We start from the raw sequence: 23,880 nt of genomic DNA, 5'->3' as shown, positions 1-23,880 counted from the left end.
TTAAAAATGCAAATATAAAGTAATTGGACTGATTTTTCCTTCCTGTATGTGGCTTACCTTGATGAATTTCCAGAAGTATCTTGAACAATGGCAGTATCATTGGCATATACCAATGATTATTTTTGGGTAAGAATTTTGTCATAACTAACACTGACTTGTTGGAAAAGACCCTGATGATGGGAAAGATTGAAGACAGAAGGAGAAAATGGTGACAGGGTGAGATGGTTGAATTGCATCACCTAGTCAATGGATATGAACGTGGGCAAACTCCAGGAAATAGTGAGGGACAGGGAAGCTTGATGTGCATCAGTCCATGGGGGTCATGAAGAGTCGGACACGACTTGGCGACTGAACAACAACACTATTTAGCAATTAGGGTGCTTTTGCATGTTACTCAATGCAATATTACTGTAAGTAAACAAATTTATTCAGGGCAGAAAATGCTACTGTTCAAAAGAGAAATTCAGTTGGAATGATCAGAGAAGTTTAGATAAAAGAGACAATTCAAGATAGCTCTTGAAAGATAGATGGAATTTTGGTAATAGAAGAGGCCATTTTAGGCAGAATTCATAAATAGAAAATTACAGATACATTTAAGAAAAAACAGTGGAGCCCAAAGAACCACAGAGGAAAGGTATTTGAGATAATACTGGGGCGATTGGAACCATTGTGGATGGTCTTCAAAGCTAGAGCATTTACTTAACTTGGTAGATTGTTACCTACAATCTAGAAACAAGTTTTTTGGTTGTGATTTTTGAGTAAAGGAAAACTAGGATATTATATACTGGTAATGTATATAAGCTGAACAGAGACTAGGAAAGCTGATCATGATGCTGTTGACATAGTTGATTAGAATGGTGATAACCCTTAGGTAGAAGGCAAGGGGGTGGAAAGAAGGGAATTTATGGAAGAAATTTTTAAGTAGAAGTCTATAGGATTTGATAACTAGGTGAAAGTGAAAGTCGCTCAGTCTTGTCTGACTCTTTGCGACCCCATGGACTATATAGTCCATGGAATTCTCCAGGCCAGAATACTGCAGTGGGTAGCCTTTCTCTTCTCTGGGGGATCGTCCCAACCCAGGTCTCCTGTATTGCAGATGGATTCTTTACCAGCGGACCCACAGGGGAAGCCCAAGAACACTGGGATGGGTAGCCTATCCCTTCTCCAGGGGATCTTCCCAACCCAAGAATCAAACCAGGGTCTCCTGCATTGCAGGCAGATTCTTTACCAACTGAGCTATGAGGGAAGCTCTTGCAACAGGTAAGATTAGAGATAACCAGGATAACTTTGTAAGTGAATGCAGGTGATAAATTTAACCTTTGAAAGAGAATGAGCAGAAAGATGAGAGAAGGGCTAAAGATGGAACTTTGGCAAACCAAGTGTATAAAAACTAGCAATGGGCAGAAAAAGCCATTTATTTAGTGGGATCTGATTAAAGACTGTATAATAGAAGGAAAGGGAAATGAATTTAAGAAAGATTTAAATATAATAATAGCTGACATCAACATCATCATCAAATCTTTCTAAGCCAGGCAGCGCTGCTTTGAGCGCTGCATGCATTAACTCGTTTAATAATTATAGCACCACAGACAGATGAAGAAACTTACCTCTGGCCACTGGCAAGTAAATTGCCACTGACAAGTGGCAGAGTCTGAATCTGAGCGGTCTGGTTCTATGTGTTTTACTTTAAACCATTACAGTACTTAACAGAAAAGGGTTGAGACTGTAAACGGTGCACTGGAATTGGCAATTAACAGATCTTGACTTAAAAGTGTGCTTCCTCAGCACATATTTCACTGAGAAAAGAAAGCAACTGAAGAGAATTTCTGCACATGCTCAACAAGTCTATCAACTTACCGGAATTTCTACCTAGATTCTCTACCTTCCTGTTACAAGAAAGGAACTGTCTATGGATTTAACATTTGATCTATCCTCTCCCACTTAATCAAGGAAATCAATTCAGCAATTGTCCCATCTCTATCGTGTATCAGCCATAGCATCTGAAAATAGGTAAATTATCTTCCATCTTAGAAAAAAAATGACCTGTGAGCCCACATTTCCCTCCAGCTTCAGATCCATTACTCTGCTCCCCCTTTATTTCATGCAAGAGTTGTCTATATATGATAATGCCACTTCTCCCATTCTCTCCAGAGCCCTCTCCAGTCACTTCCTGGAAACAGCCTTTGTCAAGCCTACCAATTACTAGTGTATTTCCCAGATTCAATGATTATCTCAGTTCTCATGCAACCTATGCAGCAACATCTGACACAATTACTCCCTCCTTAACAGACTTTCATGACATGGCTTTCAGAATATTACTTTCTGGGTTCTCCTTCACTGGTCATTGCTTTTCTGTCTCCTTTGAAACTTGCTTCTGATAGCCCAGTCCTTGGACTTTTATTAATATCTATGCTCACTCACTGGAGAAGGCAATGGCACCCCACTCTGGTACTGTTGCCTGGAAGATCCCATGGACGGAGGAGGCTGGTGGGCTGCAGTCCATGGGGTTGCTAAGAGTCGAACATGACTGAGTGACTTCACTTTCACTTTTCACTTTCAGGCATTGGAGAAGGAACTGGCAACCCACTCCAGTATTCTTGCCTGGAGAATCCCAGGGACAGGGGAGCCTGGTGGGCTGCCATCTATGGGATCGCACAGAGTCGGACACGACTGAAGTGACTTAGCAGCAGCAGCATGCTCACTCACTTCCTGGGTGGCCTCATCCATGTCACGGCTTTAAGATCATCTATATACTGGCAATTCTTAAATTGATGTTTCCTATTTATAGGAAAAAAAAGACTTCTTTTATGAACTTGAGGGAATGAAAAAGTTTTAGACATTGCAGTGCTTTGTGACTTTCTAAAACTGAACTCTACCCAACAAAATCTTACCCTTTATTTAATTTCTCTCATTTTCTTGGCTATGACACAAGAAGCAATGACATTGAATTCATGGAAGATACCAAAAATGTATGCAAAATCAGTGCTACAAAACCATGAGGAACAGATGGCTGTGATTGGAGAACTTTATCTGTCTCAAATGACCTATTTTGAAGTCAGTGTCCTTACTGACTGTGAAGTAGGGGGCCTCATAAGAAATAGTGAAGGAGGTGCCTACACACAGTTACTGCTGTCAGGAATGTTATGTTTGTGCTTCTGTGCATGATTTGGACTTTGAGAAGCAAATAAAAATTGTTTATATTATTTAATTCTACAAAAGCTATTTAACTCATCACTAACTATATCAATGCTGAGAAGAAAAAATGTCAAAATTTGAGTTAATCTCTAGCAGCTAGCAATTTTCTCATGTCGAATAAAAGTTCCTATAATTTTTTAAGAAATTAATTTTTCAATTATTTCACTTTTGCTGGAAAATAAGTTTTGAATGACTTTTTAAAAACATTACATTGCTATTATGTATTTATATAAATTGGTAATTTACATATGTAGTGTAATCAATTACAACCTACAGAAATAAGTTATATTAAAGTTTACTCAGTAAATAGTTATAAAATTGTTATATATTACTAGGATTAAATTTTTTTTAATTTAAAAAATTTAGTTTTTTTGGCTGCTCTGGGTCTTTGTTGCTGTGCTCAGGCTTTCACTAGTTGTGTGTGTCTGTGGGGCTACTTTCTAGTTGTGGTCCAAGGGCTTCTCAGTGTAGTGGCTTCTCTTGTTGCACAGCACCGGCTGTAGAGTTCTGGCTTAGTAGTTGTGGTACACGGGCTTTGTTGCCCCTTGGCATGTGGAATTCTCCCTGATTAGGGATTGAACCCTAACTGGCATTGGCAGACGGGTTATTAACCACTGGACCACCAGAGAAGTCCAAAAAATTTTAATTTTTAACTTAAAGATTTTAGTCATCCTTAATTCTGCATTGAATACAAAGTTCATTCTTATTCTTGTATAAAGAACAGATATATACAGACAGTACATAAACAGATATACAGTGTATCTGTGGCATTAACATTTCATGGGGGCTAGGGGGAATAGGAACAAATATCTAAGAAGAATCTTCAGGGTCAACAGTAATGGAAAAAAAAGCTGAGAAACACCGTTCTAGTTGCTCAGGTCTAAAACCTTGGTGCCATATTTGCCTCTTTTTTTTTTTCTTTTCATATTCCCCTTAAATTTATGAGCAATCCTTTGGACTCTACCTTCAAACTATATCTAGGATCTGACACCACTTCTCTCTCTTTTTTTTATTGCCACCCTAGTAGAAGCCACCATCATCTCCTTGTCTGGATCACTGCAATAGTCTCCTTAACTGGTTACTCTGAAGTCTATTTTCAACATAGCAACCAATATAATCTTTTAAGAAGAATGCTATGTAACTTTGTTTAAAGCTGCTCTGCTTATAAGTGTTTCAAATCCCAAAGTAGAAAGCCAAAGTTTTAGAGTGGACTTCCAGGCCCTACATGAATTCTCTCTCTTCACCTCTCAGGTCTCATATTTTACTATTTGTCCCCTCTTTAGTCAAACTGGCCTCCTTGTTCTTCCTCTAATATTTCAAGACATTCGTGTTTTAGGTCCTTTGCACTAGCTGTTTCTTCTGCCAGCCTGCTTTTTTCTCTTCCCTCCCCCATATTTGCTTGGTTACCTTGTGCTCAACATTCAGATCTAATTATCGCTTCCTTCCAAAAGCTGTCTCTGATCACCAAACCACCATTCCCTTAAGGATCACACACACACACACAGTACCCTCTCTCTCTTACCCTGCGTGGATAGAACTTATTGGTGGTGGGTTAGTCGCTAAGTCACGTCCGACTCTTGCGACCCCATGGACTGTAGCCCACCAGGCTCCTCTGTTCATGGGATTCTCCAGTCAAGAATACTGGAGTGCGTTGTCATTTTCTTCTCCAGGGATCTTCCTGACCCGGGAATCGACCCAGGAATCCAACCCCGGTCTCTTGTCTCTTGCATTGCAGGAGAACTTATTACTCGTTGATATTTTTATGGTCTCCTGCCAATAAACCCCAGAGGAAAGGGATTTTTGTCTGTTTTGCTCTGTTACCGCCCCACATCTAGAACTGTACTTGGCACAAGACAACAACTTTTTGTTGGATTAACATATACGAAATGTGAGCTTGACAAAACAGGTAAATGTGAGTCTACTGTGGAGACGTGAAAGAATTAAAATACAATAATTGTATGTGCTTAGTGGCACACAGAAGCCTCCAAATCTATCCAGAAGTTTTACATAGGCAGATGTTATGGCCTGGTTAATTTAGGTTGTGCTAATCAATATAATAGATTTCTAAGGGTTTTGTAAACTATAAAGTATTATGCAATTGCAAGACTGCATCATAATTGGCGATGGTGAATCACATCTTGCTTTTTATTGTTTCCTTGTCTCGAAAATTCTACAGGGAAAATTTTCGTTTCACGTCATTTACTTCCTCTTCCTATAATCCAAAAAGTCAAGGGGCTGTGAATGGTATCGTCCAAGGGAAGTGTAAAAAACTGTTTGGTCTGGGAGTCTGCGTAGTGAATGGCTTGCCGGAGCTGGCGCATGCGCGCCCTCTGAGGCACTGCAAGATGGCTGCCATCTACTTTGTCGCGCCTCGGTACCCCGAGGAGTTAGCAGCGGCGCCGGCAGCGGCAGCTGCAAGTGCCAGAAAATAAGTGGCCGCTGAACGGTGGGAGTTTCTCAGTCCTGTGGTGTGAGCTGGACAGCTCCAAGAGAGACACCTCACTAGGAAGCAAAACGCGGGGTGGAGCGGTGAAGCCCCTCCCCCCAACCTCTCTTTAGTCACCAACTCCCTAGCCCTTCCCTCCCGGTTTTTCCTCTCAAGCCGCTACACGCTGGCCTGTCGCGCAGGCGCACAAAGCATCGAAGCGCCTCCTTAGCCCTTGGGGCTTGTGGGCTTCTGCGCGCGCTTCTTCGTCCTCTCCCTTGATTGGCCAGGTTGCCCCGCCATCACGCCTCCCTCTGCTTTCTAGGTTGAGAAGGAAGCAGGGGGGCGGGTCCAAGCAGCGCGTGCGCGATACTGTTGCTGTCCCGCTGCTGCTATTGCGTTGCAAAAAAATTCCTGACTAGGTAGCCTTGGGCTTTTCTGTGCTAGAGGACCTAAAGGAGAGAGAAAGATTTCTGCAACTGAAGGGGCAGTCGGGTAGTATTTACTTTAAGATATTAACGCCCACTCTTAGAGGAGTGTTGGGGAAGGGCCTTAAGCGTTGAGAGCCGAAGAGTATAAAACCATTTAATTTCCGGGCCAGACGTTTAGAAAGGCTTTGCAAGAGCTGTTTTCTGCGTAATTCTTCGTGATTGCTGACTGGTTTAAACACAATCCCGTGAACAATTCTGATAAACATTCGAAACCCGCAGCCCCTCCTTGCAGCGTGTAGGAGCCGCCAGCGTGCCCAGCACCTGGTCCTCCCGTCCTACCTCCAGAAGAGCCTAGCGCGTGCACCATCCCCACCCCCTGGCCTCCCTCCCCACCTGCGGCTTTCACGCACTCGCAGTGATTGTTTTGCCCGCTCCCGCCGCCGTCGCCGTCGCCGCCGCGGCCGCCAGAGGAGCAGCAGCGCTTGTGCAAACCGGGAAGATGGCGGCCGGCGGCGGCGGAGGCGGCAGTAAGGCCTCCTCCTCGTCGGCCTCTTCGGCAGGGGCTCTGGAGTCCTCGTTGGATCGAAAATTCCAGTCGGTAACTAACACCATGGAATCTATTCAAGGCTTGTCGTCTTGGTGTATAGAGAACAAGAAACACCACACTACTATCGTCTACCATTGGATGAAGTGGCTCCGGAGATGTGAGTGTTGGGGGTGCCCAGGGAAGGGAAGACTGGGGAGTGGAAGGAAATACTGCTCGAAACGTTTAGGGTTTCCCTGTGGAGCCGCTGCATTCGGTTGGGGTTGTTCACGTTAGAGCTTCAACCCAAGTGTTGCCAAACCCAGACTTATTTTTAGCCAGGATTGTCTGAACTGTAGGAGATTGATCATTTCTTGGATTTTATAGCCACTGGCTTGGTGTGACCTTGGGCCGTTGGGCCCAATTCTGTGGAGATTTATATGTTATTTCAGAGCCTTGTGAGGTGTTGTATTTACTGAACGTTCACAGAAAGTGTCGCGTCCGTTTAATTCTAATAGGCCTTAATGTGTTAATGATTTCTCGTACTGCTATGGTTTAAGCAGTAGTAAATGCACCTACTTCGCGGAATGTGTTGGACAATTCTATTTTCCTCTGACCTAAAACTTGTGATGTGTAGTAAGAACCTTACCTAGATGAAGAGGTAACGTGAGCGCCACACAGAGCTCAGGCGACCGACCACCTGAGAGGTTTTCCTCGACCTGTGTTTGCTGCAGTAAAATACAGGCTTCTCGATACTGACCAAAAACAACCGTAGTCCGTATTGCCACTAATACCTTAAAATGAAAAACATATTCGTCTACTTTTCAGTCAGTTCAGATACGTTTTTAAAGAATAGGAATTGGTTTCATAGGTAACCAAACAAGGAATCAAAAGTGTGCTTTTTGAATATATAATACTCCCCCCCCCTCACCCCGAGTTAATTGCTTTTTTGTCTACTTCGCTGATTTTATTTCACTTTGCTGCTTTACGGCGGAAAAGAAGTCTATTAAATTGTCAGGAAGCGTGGATTGTTTGCAGATTTCAAATCTTTAGGACGAAGGAAGTGTGGAGAAGTCATTGTTGCTTCCTACACAGAAGAGACGGTTGACCCTAAAATCCCTGTATATCTCTGAATTTTATGTTTGTTGAACAGCTTCTTGTCTATGGCTGTCACCAGTGAAACCCATCATCCAGTTATTATTATTATTCCACTTTTCCTACTCTCTCTGTAGTGTTTTGATCTGTGTTTACTTTTTAAGGGAACGGATGGATAAAACTTGCAAAATCATAGACCTCAAAACTTCAAACCATTTATCTATAGTTATTGTTGGGAGAGACGTTTTGCGAGATTATCTGTATTTACCAATAGCAGATCAAAGTTGCCTTCTTTCCAAGAGGTAAAATTAGAAAATACAATATCAAGTATGGTACTCCTCACTATCAAAGACTCGCATAATAAGTATCTACTATGTGCCCAGGCCTTTTGTCATTTACAGTATATCTAGTAGCTCATTCTACCTTAAACTAACCCTAAGTCGATTTTTTAATCATTGATTTACCAATGGGGAAACTAAGACTCAGAAATATTAAGGAAGCTGCTAAGCTTATGGTGGAGTTGGGATTTGACTCCACCATATCAGATGACAGTGGTCACATTTAATTTTGTAAAATAATGTTTTCATGATTTTTCTTTTTTTTTTTTTCATTTATTTTTATCATGATTTTTCTTTAATGTATTTGGTCTACCAGTGGTAGCAAGCAGTGCTCAAGCTTGAGGACATATTGTTCTTAAACATATTTTTCTTCCCTGTTTTAAAACATTTTCCTACCTTTGGGCTCTGGTGCTTTAACTATACGGTTACCTCATTTGCAAAGATAAGTTGGTCCCTATCCTTGTCTGTGGGATTACATATGACAATTACAGTATATTTTTTCTAGTCACTGATGATGAGATACACTGGAGCCAGAATTTTTCTGCCTCTGCTTTTTACATTGTGCCTGAGCATATTTCCCTTGCTGATATTTTAAGAGTGAAAAAGAATGGTTGCTCTAGGAAGACAATACTTTATTTGAAGTGCATTATATAAAGTTTGTGTCACAAAATGTTTTTGGCTTTCTATAAACCTGATTTTTTTCCCCTGGTGGAATGGGCTTAACTTTCTAAAATGGTTAAGGGTAATTTGTAGTTGTTTTGTGTTTACATTAGTGAATGTCATCTGTCTTACTGTAAATAAAACCTTTTGAGAGAAATATTCAGGAGAGTAGTGTTAGAATTATTTTGGAGTTTGGCTTCTAAATCAACTTTAGGCAAATTTGTGCAATAGATGTCTTTGGCATTCACAGCCTTTCTGTCCATTTTCCAGATGCCACTTTTGCTTCTCTTTGTTTCTTTTGGCATCTGTTCTTCAGTAATTTATATTTAGACCTCAGTGTGAATTTAAGTAACTGTATAACTCATCCTGAGATATTTTCGTTTTACCCTTTATTTCATAATGTATATTAAGAGACTTTAGTTCACTTTAAAGGAAATAATTTTGGGAGTTCTTGGTGGCCTCGTGGTTAGGATTCTGGGCTTTCACTGCCATGACCCAGGTTCAGTCCTCACTTGGGGAACTGAGATCCTGAAAGCCACATGGTATAGCCAAAAAATAAATAAATAGAAATAAAGAAAATAATTTATTAGAGAAGGCAAGTAGTCTTCCTGAAGACAGACTCCATGGTGGGTTTTACCAATTTTATTCAGGCTTGTTTTAATTTGTTTGACCCTTTCACTGCTATCATTTTCCAAAAGTGATCTTTCTGTAGCATGAACCCATGTCATTTCTGTGCTTTAAAATCCTCTAGTGACATTCCATTGCAACAGGCTTAAGAGTTAAACTTCTTTTACTACAGGTAAAAAGGTCTACACGTTCTTACACTATCTGCCCTGCCTACTACTTCTCAGGCTTCTTCCATTGCTGTCTTATCATTTTAGATCCAAGCTCAGATATTACTTCCTCAGAAAGGTCTTCCATAATGATCTTATTTTAAGTGGTTTCAGTTGAATTCTATCATATCACTTTATTTTTCATTTTATGAAATTAAGTTATTTACGTATTATATGTTTTTTGTCTATGTTGTTTCACCAGGGTTATGTCTTCTTTGCTGCTGTATCCCAAGCAACTAGAACAGTGTTTGGCACACAATAAGTAATCAGTAGATATTTGCCAATATAATTTTGTGAAATAGTTAATCAAGAACTTGAATGGTTTTAATTTCTGTTTATCAGAAGGCCACATTTATAATTTAGTAAAAGAAATAATAGATATGGTTGTTTGCAGTTTCAAAATGTGGCTCTTACATAGGCTTGATGTGCAATATGACTATTGTCATTTCTATATTTCATTCATCCCTCCCATTTTTAATAGAAATCAATATGGAAAAGTAGAAAAATACAGACTTTAGAGTAGACATAGGTTCAAATAGTAATTCCATCAGTTAATAACCTGGGTGATTCTATGCATAGTACTTAAGTTGTGAGCCCCAATTTCTGATTTGTGAGTAGAGAGAGTTATCTCTTATAGGCTTGTTGTCTAGATTTAAGAAGATAATGCATGTATTTTAGTATAGGTCCTAGCATATAGAAATATTTTCAGATTGTTTATGATGATGACAGTGATGATGTAGTTAATCTTAAGGTCCTGACTATTTGAAATAATTGTTCTGTTTTGGGAATGGTGCTGAAAACTATATACCTAGTCAGGGGCAGATGATTTGAGCCAGCCTTTCTGTAGTGAATTAGCAAGTTCTCTGAAGAAGTAGTAGGAAAAAATGGAATATGTTGTGTTCATGATATCTCCACGATGTTTTGCTTCCAACCGTTGAATGGATTGGTCTGTTTTGGAAGGTGTATGAGAATTTAAGTGAGTTTTTGAAGAAAAGGGGGATATAGGAAAGTAGAATCATTTGTAGAACAGAAAAATCTGTTAGGATTTTCTTTTAGCTGTTTTTGATACAAACTTTAAATATGAACAAAATCAGAAAAGTAATGACACCTCCCCCTTTCTGATCACCCCACTTCTGTAGTTATTCCTTTTTTTGTAGTTATTCTTTTAAGGGCCGATCTTTTTTCTCCTATCCCCTTTACTTCCTCCCCCTCCCATTTGAAACAAATCTCAGTACAATCCAGTATTTTGTCCACGAGAGAAACTGTCATATAAACATGGACTGGGAAAAAATTTTTTTCTTCATACAGGATTAATTTGTTGCAGAGAATTTGCAAGGTGCAATTACTAGTTTTGATGTATGGCAGTGGTTTCTCAAATCCTTGGGTGAACCATGAAGATGGTGGTTTTCTAGCTCACTTTTATCAAGTGCTTATTATGTGCCAGGTACTGCTCCAAGCATTTTACATACATTAATTTATTCGGTCCTCACAATATTTTGAAGTAGGTATTATTATGATTCCCATTTTACAGATGGGAAAACAGAGGCGCTGAGAGGTTGAGTAGCTTGCCCAAGGTTAGAGAGCTAATAAGTGACGGATCCAGGATTCAACCCAGGCATTCTTGATTTAGAGCATACACTCACACTCATAGCCACTGTACTAGTCTTTTATCTTCTACAATGCAGAAAACCTTTGATAACCTGCCTATTTATTCATTGTTAGGTCAGATTAACTAGAATGTCTAGATCTTGAAGCTTTGTGGGGTTTGTTTTTATCTTTGCTTTCTGTGGGAAAACTGATTATCTTGTATAGATTTGAAGTTCTGCTGGTCATTTATAATTTTTAAGAAAGGGGGAAACAAAGCTGAGCATGTTAGGTATTAAAGCTGTCTACGTGATAGAAATCTCTAAATGTTAGGTGCTTTAAGATTAATTAATAGGAGTTTTTGGTGGTAGAAAGTTTAGGGTTCCACACTGGTAGCTCCACTGGTCAGTGGAGAGTGAAGTCTGTAATCTTTTTTTTTTTTTTTAATATTTATTTATTTGCCTGTGCCGGGTTTTTGTTGCAACATTCAGGCTCTTTAGTTGAAGCATGTGGGATCTAGTTCCTCAACCAGGGAACGAACCTGGGCCCCCTGCGTTGGGAATGCAGAGTCTTAGCCACTGGACCACCAGGGAAGTCCCAAGTCTGTAATCTTATATTTGATATTCCATAAATCTGAGGATCTGGAACTATTTTCTGAGGCTCTGGTATCTGAAATGTAGCTGATCCTTTAACTGTTTACTTTCCTTGTAATTCATCCTTTGTAACAGGTATGTTGGTCAGGCATATAGACTATAAGAATACTGCCTTAGGCATATGGTTTTTTAATCACATATCACATGTGTACAAGTGTAAGTGGACTTGGTACAGATTCCTAAAGTTTGAAGATGAATTTTGCTTATAAATCCCTACATTCAGTGCTTTTAACAATGCTTTATTGGATACCTGCTGTGCCAGGCACTGGGGATATAGCAGGTGAACAAAACGGAGAAAAATGTCTGCCCTCCCAGAGCTTATACTCTGGCAAGGAGAGACAAGCAGCAGACAAATGATGTTAAGTATACTGGAAGGTAAAAAATACTAGGAGTGCTGTAGAGAAATATAAATCAGGGATCGGGAATAGAGAGTGTGCAGTTCAGTTTAGTCACTCAGTTGTGTCCGACTCTTTGTGACCCCATGGACTGCAGCACGCCAGGCCTCCCTGTCCATCACCAACTCCCAGTGCTTACTCAAACTTATGTCCGTCAAGGCGGTGATGCCATCCAACTATCCCATCCTCTGTCATCCCCTTCTCCTCCCGCCTTTGATCTTTTTCCAGCATCAGGGTCTTTTTCAGTGAATTAGTTTTTTGCATCAGGTGGCCGAAGTACTGGGGTCTCAGCTTCAGCATCAGTCCTTCCAATGAATGTTCAGGACTGACTTCCTTTAGGATGGACTGGTTGGATCTCCTTGCAGTCCAAGGGACTCTCAAGAGTTTTCCAACACCACAGTTCAAAAGCATCAATTCTTCAGTGCTCAGCTTTTTTCGTAGTCCAACTCTCATATCCATATATGACTACTGGCAAAAATATAGCTTTGACTAGATGGACCTTTGTTGGCGAAGTAATGTCTCTGCTTTTTAATATGCTGTCTAGATTGGTCATAGCTTTTCTTCCAAGGAGCAAGCGTCTTTTAATTTCATGGCTGCAGTCACCATCTGCAGTGATTTTGGAGCCCCCCAAAAAAGCCTGTCACTGTTTGCATTGTTTCCCCATCTATTTGCCATGAAGTGGTGGGACTGGATGCCATGGTCTCCGTTTTCTGAATGTTGAGTTTTAAGCCAGGTTTGTCACTGTACTCTTTCACTTTCATCAAGAGGCTCTTTAGTCCTTCGCTTTCTGCCATAAGGGTGGTGTCATCTGGATATCTGAGGTTATTGGTATTTCTCCCGACAATCTTGATTCCAGCTTGTGCTTCATCAACCCAGTATTTTGCATGATGTACTCTGCATATAAGTTAAATAAGCAGGGTGATAGTATACAGCCTTGATGTACTCCTTTCCTGATTTGGAACCAGTCTGTTGTTCCATGTCCAGTTCTGACTTGCTTCTTGACCTGTATACAGATTTCTCAGGAGGCAGGTCAGGTGGTCTGGTATTCCCATCTCTTGAAGAATTTTCCACAGTTTGTTGTGATCCACAGAGTCAAAGGCTTTGGCATAGTCAATAAAGCAGAAGTAGATGTTTTTTTGGAACTCTCTTGCTTTTCAGTGATCCAATGGATGTTGGCAATTTGCTCTCTGGTTCCTCTGCTTTTTCTAAATCCAGCTTGAGCATCTGTAAGTTCACGGTTCACATACTGTTGAAGCCTGGCTTGGAGGATTTTGAGCATTATTTTGCTAGTGTGTGAGATGAGTCCAGTTGTGTGGTAGTTTGAACATTCTACAAAAATTTAAATTAGGTGTAAGGAAAGGCCTCACTGAGAATGTGACATTTGAGCAGGAAGATGAGGCACTATAAACAATATAGATATGAGTGTGAGGGGAGAACAAAAACACAAAGGTTTTCAGGTTAGTGTGTGCCTGGTGAGTTTAAGGAACAGCAGGAAAGCTTTTGTGACTGGAAAGGAGTAGAGAAAGAGGATTAGCAGATGAACTCAGATTTTGGTGGGTAATATGACAGGAGGGACAGATCACAATTTTATAGGCATCCTTAGGCTTTTATTTTTAATGAGATGGGGAACTATTAGAGCAAAGGAGTGATGTGAACTGATTTCTGTTTTTAAAAGATCATTCTAATTGCTGCAGAAACAGGGATGCCAGTAGGTGGCTGTGGTAGTAGTCCTGGGATAAAATATTGGTGGGTTTTGGACCAGGTTGTGAAAAATAAAAAGTAGTTTAATTCTGAATTTGTTTTGAGAATAGATCCAATTGGGGTTTTAAATGAATTAAATGGTGCGGTAACAGGAGGAGCCTGGTGGACTGCAGTCCATGGGGTGTCTAAGAGTCGGACACGACCGAGTGACTTCACTTTCTTTTTTTTTTTTTTTTAGTGACTTTACTTTCATTTTTCACTTTCATGCAATGGAGAAGGAAATGGCAACCCACTCCAGTGTTCTTGCCTGGAGAATCCCGGGGACGGGGGAGCCTGGTGGGCTGCTGTCTGTGGGGTCGCACAGAGTCTGACATGACTGAAGCGACTTAACAGCAGCAGCAACAGAGGATAATAATCAAGAAGTGAGTGTTGTTTTTTTCCCCGAGGGACTAGAAAGAGTTAACATTGATTGACAAACTTCACTCATTTGAAGTGTACAATTCATTCACTTATTTCAGTGTATTCACAAAGCTGTGTGACAGTCACCACAGGGTGTCTGTTGAGTATGTAAATTGTCTTTAGAGACGGCCTGGAAGAGATGTACTAGGAAGTAAGTGTAGATAGAGAAGTCAGTGTAGTAAGTTAGGGTAGTAAGTATGGATAGAGAAGAGGTCCAGAGAAAACGCTCTAGGGCATTCCAGTGTTTCTCTTTCTACTTAGTTGGTGTTTTGTGTTATTGGCTTCGGTTCTTTTTGAAGTGCAGGGTAAACTACTTTTCAGCTCCCCAAAGAAGTAATAAATCTATTTTGATCTCTTTCATGTTTCTACCCTTGGCTTGGGTTTAACAGCACTTCTGCATCAGTTAGGCATTAGGTCTGTTATAATTCCCAATTGTAAAGTTATTGCATAATCAGTCTTCTCCCTGCCCTTTGGATACTTTGGTCACCTTTTCTTCCTTCCACTGCCCTCCTTTCACAGAGATGTAGATAATTTCCATGTTTTCTGACAGTGTTTCAAAACATGAACTACCTTAACTATACGCCTAATTATTATAATAGTGTGTACTAAATGAGCCTTTTTACTTGTATTAAGAGACTCTACAAGTAGTTGTTGCAGTCTTCATTTAGCTGTTTTGTCTCTCAAATGCTGAAGGGTAGTAGTATACACATGACCCTAGGTAGATTTAAAACAGTATGTAAAACATAATTTTGTTATGCATCCTGTAGTAAACTAAAATGTTAAAATTATGTAGCAAGTAAACATTTCCATAACTCAGAGTGTGAAACACTACTGACATACTTCAAGTGATTTTGTGGTGTGGAAATACCTTGAAAATTCCATTGGAAATTTTCATTTCCAGTGGAAAATTACTAATACTAACATTTCCTTAAACAGGCCACCCCTCAAATTACAGTTTTGTTGGTAGAGAAGGGGTTGAGTGTATGTTTGTGTGTAATTTTTTAGAGAGTGAAGACAACTGCTTTTATTTTAGTGATTTGGCTTCCTGCCTTTCATAAGCTAATAAGCAATACTTGCATCCAAACTTCTTTTTCTCCTAAGCTTTTGTCATTCAGTCACCATCTTTTCTCTTTTCTGCCCCACTTTCCTCACATTTAGTGTTTTATAGCAGTACTTTAAGAAGTCCTAAGGGTATATTTTGACTTTGTTGTTTTAAATTTTCAGCTATCTGAGAATTGAGAATACATAAGAGTTGTGGGGTTTTTTGTTTGTCTAACATGAGGTTTTTTTTTAATGTGTAGAAGGATTTCAAGAGACCCTAGTAAAAAAAATTACACCAAAACTTAACACTGTTGCACAAACCACCTTGACTAAGCTGCTTCTCTGTTTGTCAAGGAAACAGAAAGGAGTTTGTGCTTTGTAGTGCTTTTGATTCCCCTGCACCCACAGATTTTAATTATAGAACCTGGAGAAAAGGCGCATCTTGTGGAGAAAGTAGTAGAACCTAGTTACTCTTTGGAAAAAGGCAACAGTCCATTTGTGCTTTAGAACATTAAAGTATCTTTCCAACTAAGATTAAGATAGTTTTAAAAAATACCTCATTGTTTTTCTTGTTCTATAAGAAACATTGAATTAGAGGCTGTTTGTTGAAAGAAAATGTTTAGAATGCTGGTTTTAAATTTTGGTTGCAGCCTTTATCTTTCCCTCATCTCTCCCTTCACTCACTAGTGATTAGTTTCACTTCCTTTCACTCTATTGTTCTTTGGTACTGGCTGAGGGGCAGAGGGAGAGAGAGAGGGAAAGCAGATTGAGTGTTTCCATTAGTGAAAATTTCACTGTTAGAAGGGAACATTTTTTTTAATGTTAGGCGTTATAACTTTATTTTTAATTAAAAAGAAAAAAAGACCCAAATGGGTCCTGTTCTGTTTTCGTGTTCCCTGTATCATTGTGATAGTTTTAAAGTAGCAGGATCATTATTTTAAAATTATGATCTCTGTCCAAGAGGCAGTCAGTATTACTTGAGTTATTAAAATATCTTTTATTGTGTGTACTCCTAGGTGTAAGGATACAGAATTCAGAAAATGAATTTAGAAATACTGGATGTTTACCCTATATAAAACTTTGTTAGGTTGCTGAAAGAGATGGAATTACAAGGAACTTAATGTTTTTTAACTAAGATAAGAATTGAACAAAAATAGCCGGTTCTGCGAAGTATGGTAATATGAGTGTATGTGCTATACCAGTTTAGAAGAGGTGTCACTTTTTTGCTTGGAGTGAAGGTATCATTCCCTGAGCACCCTTTCTGGATGTCATGTATATATGTTACTTGTGATCCTAACATCAGCTCTGTAACATAGGAGTTATCCCCACTTAAAATTTTTATAAAATGAGGCTTAGAGATGTCAATTGATTATTTTGAGGAAATTGTCAGAACATTTTTCTAGCATAGGAAAGGGAAGCTGCTTGTTTTCAGGGTGGCTAAGCATAAGCTAGTTTTGTTTTCTGAAGGCTGAAGGTAAGAGCAAGTGGAGAAAGAAAAGATACCTAGTGGTTTCAAAGCCTGCATTGCTTACAAGTACTTCGTTACTATTTAACAGTGTTCTTTGTTAAACTTCTAGTCATTAATACAGTTACCTTCACAAACATTGTCACTGGTAGGTTTAGTAATAAATAGCCAATGTTAACTGAGTTCTTAGCAGGTGATCTCATAACAATTCATGAGGTAAGTATTACATAATTTATTACTTAGTAAGTCTACTAGTGATATATATGTAAAATTAGCTATGCTGGTGAGGGGCAAAATAATAAAATATTATAGATGATATAACTGAATCACTTGAAGGCTCAGTGAGGTAAGATGAATTGTTCAAGGTTCACAGCTAGTGATCAGTAGAGCCAGAATTCAGATGTAAGTAGTTTTGACTCCGGAGCCTACACTCTACCTTTGTGTTAGGCCACTTCCCACTTCTTTCAAAGTTTGCTGGTATTTTGTAGTATTGTATAGTGTAGTATATAGAACATAAGACAATGGCCCTTGTGCCTGTTTTTTCCCCAGCTTTTTGATATATTATTGACATATAAAATTGTATAAGTTGTGATGATTTGATACATGTATGTATATTGCAAAATGATTACCCCAGTACTAGGTTGTTGAACACCTTCATCACCTCACATCATTACCCTCCTTTTTTTAGGAGAACATTTATGATGTTCTCTCTTAGCAACTTGTGAGTAATAAGGCCACAGTGTTAACTGTAGTCACCCCGCTTTACAGTAGATCCCCAGAACTTAATTATATAATTGTAAGTTTGCACGTTTTAGCCATCATCTACCCATTCCCCTACTCTGGCTCCTGGCAACCACCATTCTATTCTCTGTTTCTGTGATTTCTGTGCCCCTCGGTTTTTTTTTTTTTTGCAAGCAAAAAATTTACTATTACAGACATAGCATAACAACAAGTGGGAGAGGACATAGAGAAATGGTTTGTTAGATAGAAGCAAGGCAGAGGAAGGGTATGGGCGTCACCCCCCAGTGAGGGGGAACCTGTACCTGTCTATTCTGATGATTTCTCTGTGCTGCAGAGGTGAAAAAAAATCCATCAACTTGTATATAGCAATAAATTGGAGAAGGCAATGGCAACCCACTCCAGTACTCTTGCCTGGAGAATCCCATGGATGGGGGAGCCTGGTGGGCTGCAGTCCATGGGGTCATGAAGAGTCGGACCTGGCTAAGTGACTTCACTTTCATTTTTCACTTTGATGCACTGGAGAAGGAAATGGCAACCCACTCCAGTATTCTTGCCTGGAGAATCCCCGGGACGGAGGAGCCTGGTGGGCTGCCGTCTGTGGGGTCGCACAGAGTCGGACATGACTGATGCGACTTAGCAGCAGCAGTAAATTGAATATAGAAGCAGATGTGAGGGCCTAGCTGTCTTCTGTTAAAGCCAAACATTAGACTTTCAAGAACATAAAACAGTGCTGCGGTCCTCACTAAACTTTTGTCTTGGAAATACATTTGCTTTTAATAAAGTATGTATAATTTATTAACTGAATTGTTTATTATTATTTTTAATGAGTTGAGAGATATTTTAAATTTCTTAGTTTTATTATACAGTAAATAGATACATCTAACCCACATAAGCTTTCCAGGTGGTGCTAGGGATAAAGAATCCACTTGCCAATGCAGGAGACACAAGAAACGTGGGTTTGATCCCTGGTCTGGGAAGATCCCCTGGAGTAGGAAATGGCAGCCTATTCCAGGATTCTCACCTGGAAAATTCCATGGGCAGAGAAACCTAGCAACTACAGGCCATGGGGCTGCAAAGACTCAAACACAACTGAGCACACACAACCCACAGAAACAAAAGATGATCAGTAGTTTTTAGGGGTGTAAAGGGATCCTGAAACCAAAAGGTTTGATAGTTCACTGATTTATATTGTAAAATGACCTTTTATCAGTTTCTACAAGGTAAACATCCATTGTCTCGCATCTTAATGCCTTGTATTGCCCAGAGGTTTCCAGATGTTATTTTATAAGCATTATTTTTTAATTTGTTAGATCTTAAGTTTGCTGACCTTTTATCTTGCCAAATAAAGTTGTAAAATACACTACCACTTATATTATCGCTACCATTTTATAAATTACAACTTTATATGAAAAATTTGCCTGGAAGTCCATGTCTTTCAAGTCTTAACTCAAATGTTATCTCCTTCAAGGTTGTTCCCTATCATCCTAGCCAAAGACCTAGTGCCTACTATCCCTTTTGCTCCTGCCTATGATTCTCTTTAATGCATCACTGTGTTTTATTTTCTTTGTATACCTTTTCTCATTATAAGATTCTGCCTTATTTATTTATTTCCTGAGATGTCTTCTCTTGGAAGCCCCAGGTGGCTCAGTGGTAAAGAATCCGCCTGCCAGTGCAGGAGACAGAAGAGACTGGTTCAGTTCCTAGGTTGGGAAGATCCCTGGAGGAGGGCTTGCCAGCCCACTCCAGTATTCTTGCAGGATCTTAGTTCTCTGACCAGGAATTGAATTCATGCTCCCGTCTTTGAGAGGGCAGAGCCTTAACCACTGGACCACCAGGGAAGTGCCCACTATTGTTGTTTGAAATGCAATTATGTTATGTATTTAAAAAAAAAAACCAACTTTATTTTATATTGGAGTATAGCCGATTAACAGTTTTGTGATAGTTTCAGGTGGACAGCAAAGGGACTGAGCCATACATACACATGTACCCATCCTCCCCCAAATCCCCCTCTCATCCAGGCTGCCACAGAACACTGAACAGAGTTCCATGTGCTACATAGTAGCTTTGTTGATTATGCATTTTTTCCTCACTTTTTAAAAATTTTTGGTTTTATATTTTTTCTTTATTTTTAATGGAAGGATAATTGCTTTACCGTGTTCTAGTGGTTTGTGCCATACGACAGTGAGAGTCAGCTGTCAGTATACATGTATTCCTTCCCTCTTGAGTCTCCCCCCTCCGCCCTTCTAGGTCATCACAGCACCAGGCTGAGGTCCCTGTGTTACACAGCAGCTTCCCGCTAGCTGTCTATTTTACGTATGGTAATATATGTATTTCAGTGCTACCCTATTCTAGACTTCATATGTATGTGTTAATATCCGGTATTAGTTTTTCTCTTTCTGACTTACTTCACTCTGTATAACAGGCTCTAGGTTCATCGGGTTATTCATTTTAAATATAGCAGTCTGTACATGTTGATCCCAAATTCCCCATCCCTTTCCCCCATTCTTCCCTCCTAGCAACCATAAGTTCATTCTCTGAGACTGCGTCTGTTTATGGTATGTATTTTTATTACACTATGTTTCATGCAGGCCTGTCTGCTTAAGCTGTAAATTCTTCCAGTTAATCCTGCATACCCTAGGTGAAATTTTAAGGTTAATAGTCCAAAGGAATGAACATGAAATTTTTGGTCCTTCTTTTGTTAATACTAGAGAATGCCTGGAAAATGCACTAATTTGGAAACTGTTTACCTATTTTGAGTATTTCAAGTACCTATTCATATAACAGCATGTTGCAGTTCATAGAATTTAAGAATCTTTCGTATGTTTTTATAGCTATTGTGCTAATATGAAAATGCACCTCCAGAGGGAATTTCATCGAGACAGCAGTATCTTTAGTGTCACTGGATTTTTTTAAGTGACCTGTCAAAAACAAGGGGTTTCTAAAAATTGAAGTTGGAATAATAAAGACCAAATGTTAATCATTTTCATGTACATTTTTAAATTTTAAATTAAAGATTTTGTAAAAGAACATTTCATTTCAAAACACCTTTTGGAAGGTCAATTTCACTTTGTTTTTAAAGTCTTTAAAAACTTGATAATAAAAAAGTGAAGAGCTTTTGAAATCTGCTTTTAGGGCATCCTTACACATATATACTATGTTTAGTGTAAACTAGGATGAGAATTCATTTCTATCCTCTTACTTATTCTTATCCTCAGATTGCCATGTACAATTGTATAAGATTACTGTGTACATATGTATAAACTGAGACGTGTGGATTAGATACAGACAAAACATAGCAATGAACAACAAATACTGTATGAATTTGACTTTGTGCAACAGCATTTCCCCAGAAAATGGTGATGTTTAGGGTGTCACTGTCAAAGCTTAGGTACTATGAAATTAAAGATAAACCTGTTTCATGCTGCTGGACTTGAATAAAATGCTTTGTGAATTCCCAGGAGAGGTGGGGGAAAGGCTATTCAGTATTTTCTAAACTTATTTGACCATGGAATTCCTTTCTTTTCTAGCCATCTCATGTGATTTGAGTGTTCCATGGAACACACTTTGGGAAGCTTTGTTATGGAAGTTTTTCTAGGAAACCCCCAGTTAAAGAGCAGAGAAAAATTTTTATTTGTGTGTAGTAAGAAAGACTTCATGAAGGAAATACTTGTACAAAAATAAAAATAATGAAGCAGGTGAGAGAAGGCATTCCAAATACAAACAAAGGTATAAGAGAATCAGAAGCAGGGAGTGAATAACCAGAGGTGCTCATAGACAAGTGAGGGTGGGAAAGACAAAGAGAAGCAACAAAAGCCATGATTTTTAAGACATAGTGGGGGGAGGAGGGGGAAGATATGTTGAAAACAAAGGAACTGTGTCAAGGCACAAAAGCCTTAGATAGTGATTGTAATACTGGGCAAATTATTTTTTTGTAATACTGGTATTATTACTAGTTTATTTTTAGGATTTATTCAAAGCTTTTAAAATTTAAAAAATGAAGTCAGTGAGCTCAGATTTTTAATGTATTTTGTATTTTAAAAATTATATTTTAAAACCCATTGTAATGTAAATCATCAGCTGCCCCTGGACTTTGCTGCTTTCTTTGACTTTGATCTTTTTGTCTGAGGCACCATTATAATTGCCATGTGGTGATGGAGCTGATTGGATTGAACTTTACTATCTTCTTGCCATATTTAACTCCCCTGACCAGTGCTTTCAGAACCACTTCTCTGTTCAGTAATACAAAATTGCCGAAGTTTTAACTTTTTCTTGGCCAACTTGGAAAACATTTCCTAAATGGAGTTTAAATCCTTTCTTTTCCCTAGGAGAGATTCTTCATTATGGAAGGTTCTTTCTCTCAGGTTCAGACTCACGCTATAAGTCGGCCATGACATGGGTAGAGTCGGGGGAGTTTCCTGAGCTGTGTGGTAAATAGGGTAAGGAGTTTGGGTGAAAGGGAGAGAATGGGAATGGGTGAGTAGGTAGGAAAGAGATAAAGACAACCAAGAGTGATGAATGAACTGCTTTCGTATTATGCCAAAAAAAAATATGTATTTTGGTTTTTAAAATAGCAATACCTAAAGCTGATACTACAGTTTCTAAAAATAAATAGCAACATGTTTGGGGGACATGTCAGAAGCCACAAGAGTAATATAACCAAATGACAAAGATCTGAAAGAATATAGTGGTAGCACTGGTCAGAATGACTGCTATCAAAAAGTCTACAAACAATAAATGCTGGAGAGGGTGTGGAGAAAAGGGAACCCTCTTACACTGTTGGTGGGAATGCAAACTAGTACAGCCACTATGTAGAACAGTGTGGAGATTCCTTAAAAAACTGAAAATAGAACTGCCATACAACCCAGGATTCCCACTACTGGGCATACACACTGAGGAAACCAGAATTGAAAGAGACACGTGTACCCCGATGTTCATCACAGCACTGTTTACAACAGCTAGGACATGGAAGCAACCTAGATGTCCGTCGGCAGACAAATGGATAAGAAAGTTGTGGTACATATACACAATGGAATATTACTCAGCTTTTAAAAAGAATGGGTTTGAATCAATTCTAATGAGGTGGATGAAACTGGAGCTTATTATACAGAGTGAAGTAAGTCAGAAAGAAAAACACCAATACAGTATATTAATGCATATATATGGAATTTAGAAAAATGGAAACAATGACTCTATATGCGATACAGCAAGAGAGACACAGGTAATAAGAACAGACTTTTGGACCCTGTGGGAGAAGGCGAGGGTGGGATGATTTGAGAGCATAGCATTGAAACATGTATGTTACCATATGTAAAACATGACTGGTCCATGTGCGGAGCATGAAACAGGGCACTCAAAGCCGGTGTGCTGGGACAACCCAGAGGGATGGGATGGGGAGGGAGGTGGGAGGGGTTTTTAGGATAAGGGACACATGTATACCCGTGGCTGATTCATGTCAGTGTATGGCAAAAATCACAACAATGTTATAAAGTAATTAGCCTCCAATGAAAATAAATTAATTAGAAAATTAGAATATAGTGGTAGTGGAGAGGACAGATAAGATATAAGAGGTGTTTAGAAAGTAGAATTTGACAGAAGTTGCTGACCACTTGGATGTTGGGGATGAAGTTAGAAGAAAGCTTAGAAAATGGATTCTGTGGATTCTGTCTTGGGTGACAGGAAATTTGGGAGGATAGGTAATGCAAATAGACTTGAACACAAGGATTTGGAGTGTTCGGAGGGCACCTGAGACAAGTTGTTTAATAGATAATTAATCACTTTCCTAGTGCTTATAATCCTGATGTTGGCTAGTATTTATTTTCAGTTACATACTTGATGCAATTTCTAGGAATTTCATGTATATTACATAAGTTTGAGAAAAATTTTTGAAAAGGTAGATACTATTATTATCTCATTGTATAGATGAGAAAAGCAGTCTTGAAAGCGTCATGCAGTTGGAAACAGGTGCTGGCCTTTGAAACTAGTTCTGACTGACTTAAAAAATATATTCATAACTACTCTGTTGTATTTATTGTATTTGAGAGGGAATAGAGATGTAGACTGGGGAATTGCAAGCTTATCTGTAGCAGTTAATGAATGAGCACTCAGGGCACAGTATCTTAAATGAGAAGAGAATAGGGCCAGTGAAAGAACCTCGGAAAAACAAGTGTTTCAGAAGAAAAGATACCCTAGGTAGAGGAGAGGATCAGCAAAGTAATTTCTCAGAAATTAAGGGAAGAGAAAGTATGCCAGTGGAGTTCCCCAGGAACATGGTTCTGGGAAGGAGCATGTTGTTCCGGGGAGAAAGGTGAATAGGACAATTTCTGACTGGATATTTTGCAGGG

General features: G+C 39.2%; 1 protein-coding gene across 6 annotated transcripts in view; it reads left to right on the top strand.

Moving 5' to 3' along the window:
* Nucleotides 1–5,973: 5,973 nt before the first annotated feature.
* Nucleotides 5,974–23,880, top strand: part of RPRD2 (regulation of nuclear pre-mRNA domain containing 2) — a 94,403-nt gene continuing 76,496 nt past the window's right edge. For 3 of the 6 annotated variants that reach the window (XM_043876190.1, XM_043876193.1, XM_043876194.1), the window contains exon 1: nt 5,976–6,755. In XM_043876190.1, the coding sequence (XP_043732125.1) occupies nt 6,551–6,755 (205 nt within the window). In that variant the 5' untranslated portion in view covers nt 5,976–6,550. Of the gene's footprint in view, nt 6,756–23,880 lie in introns of all 6 variants that reach the window. The other 3 variants (XM_043876195.1, XM_043876191.1, XM_043876192.1) reach the window with 3 other exon arrangements.

Source organism: Cervus elaphus, chromosome 20 (assembly GCF_910594005.1).
Source record: "Cervus elaphus chromosome 20, mCerEla1.1, whole genome shotgun sequence".
Lineage (NCBI taxonomy): Eukaryota > Metazoa > Chordata > Mammalia > Artiodactyla > Cervidae > Cervus > Cervus elaphus.
The sequence above is the reverse complement of the archived record's forward strand: the minus strand, read 5'-3'. Positions and strand labels throughout refer to the sequence as shown.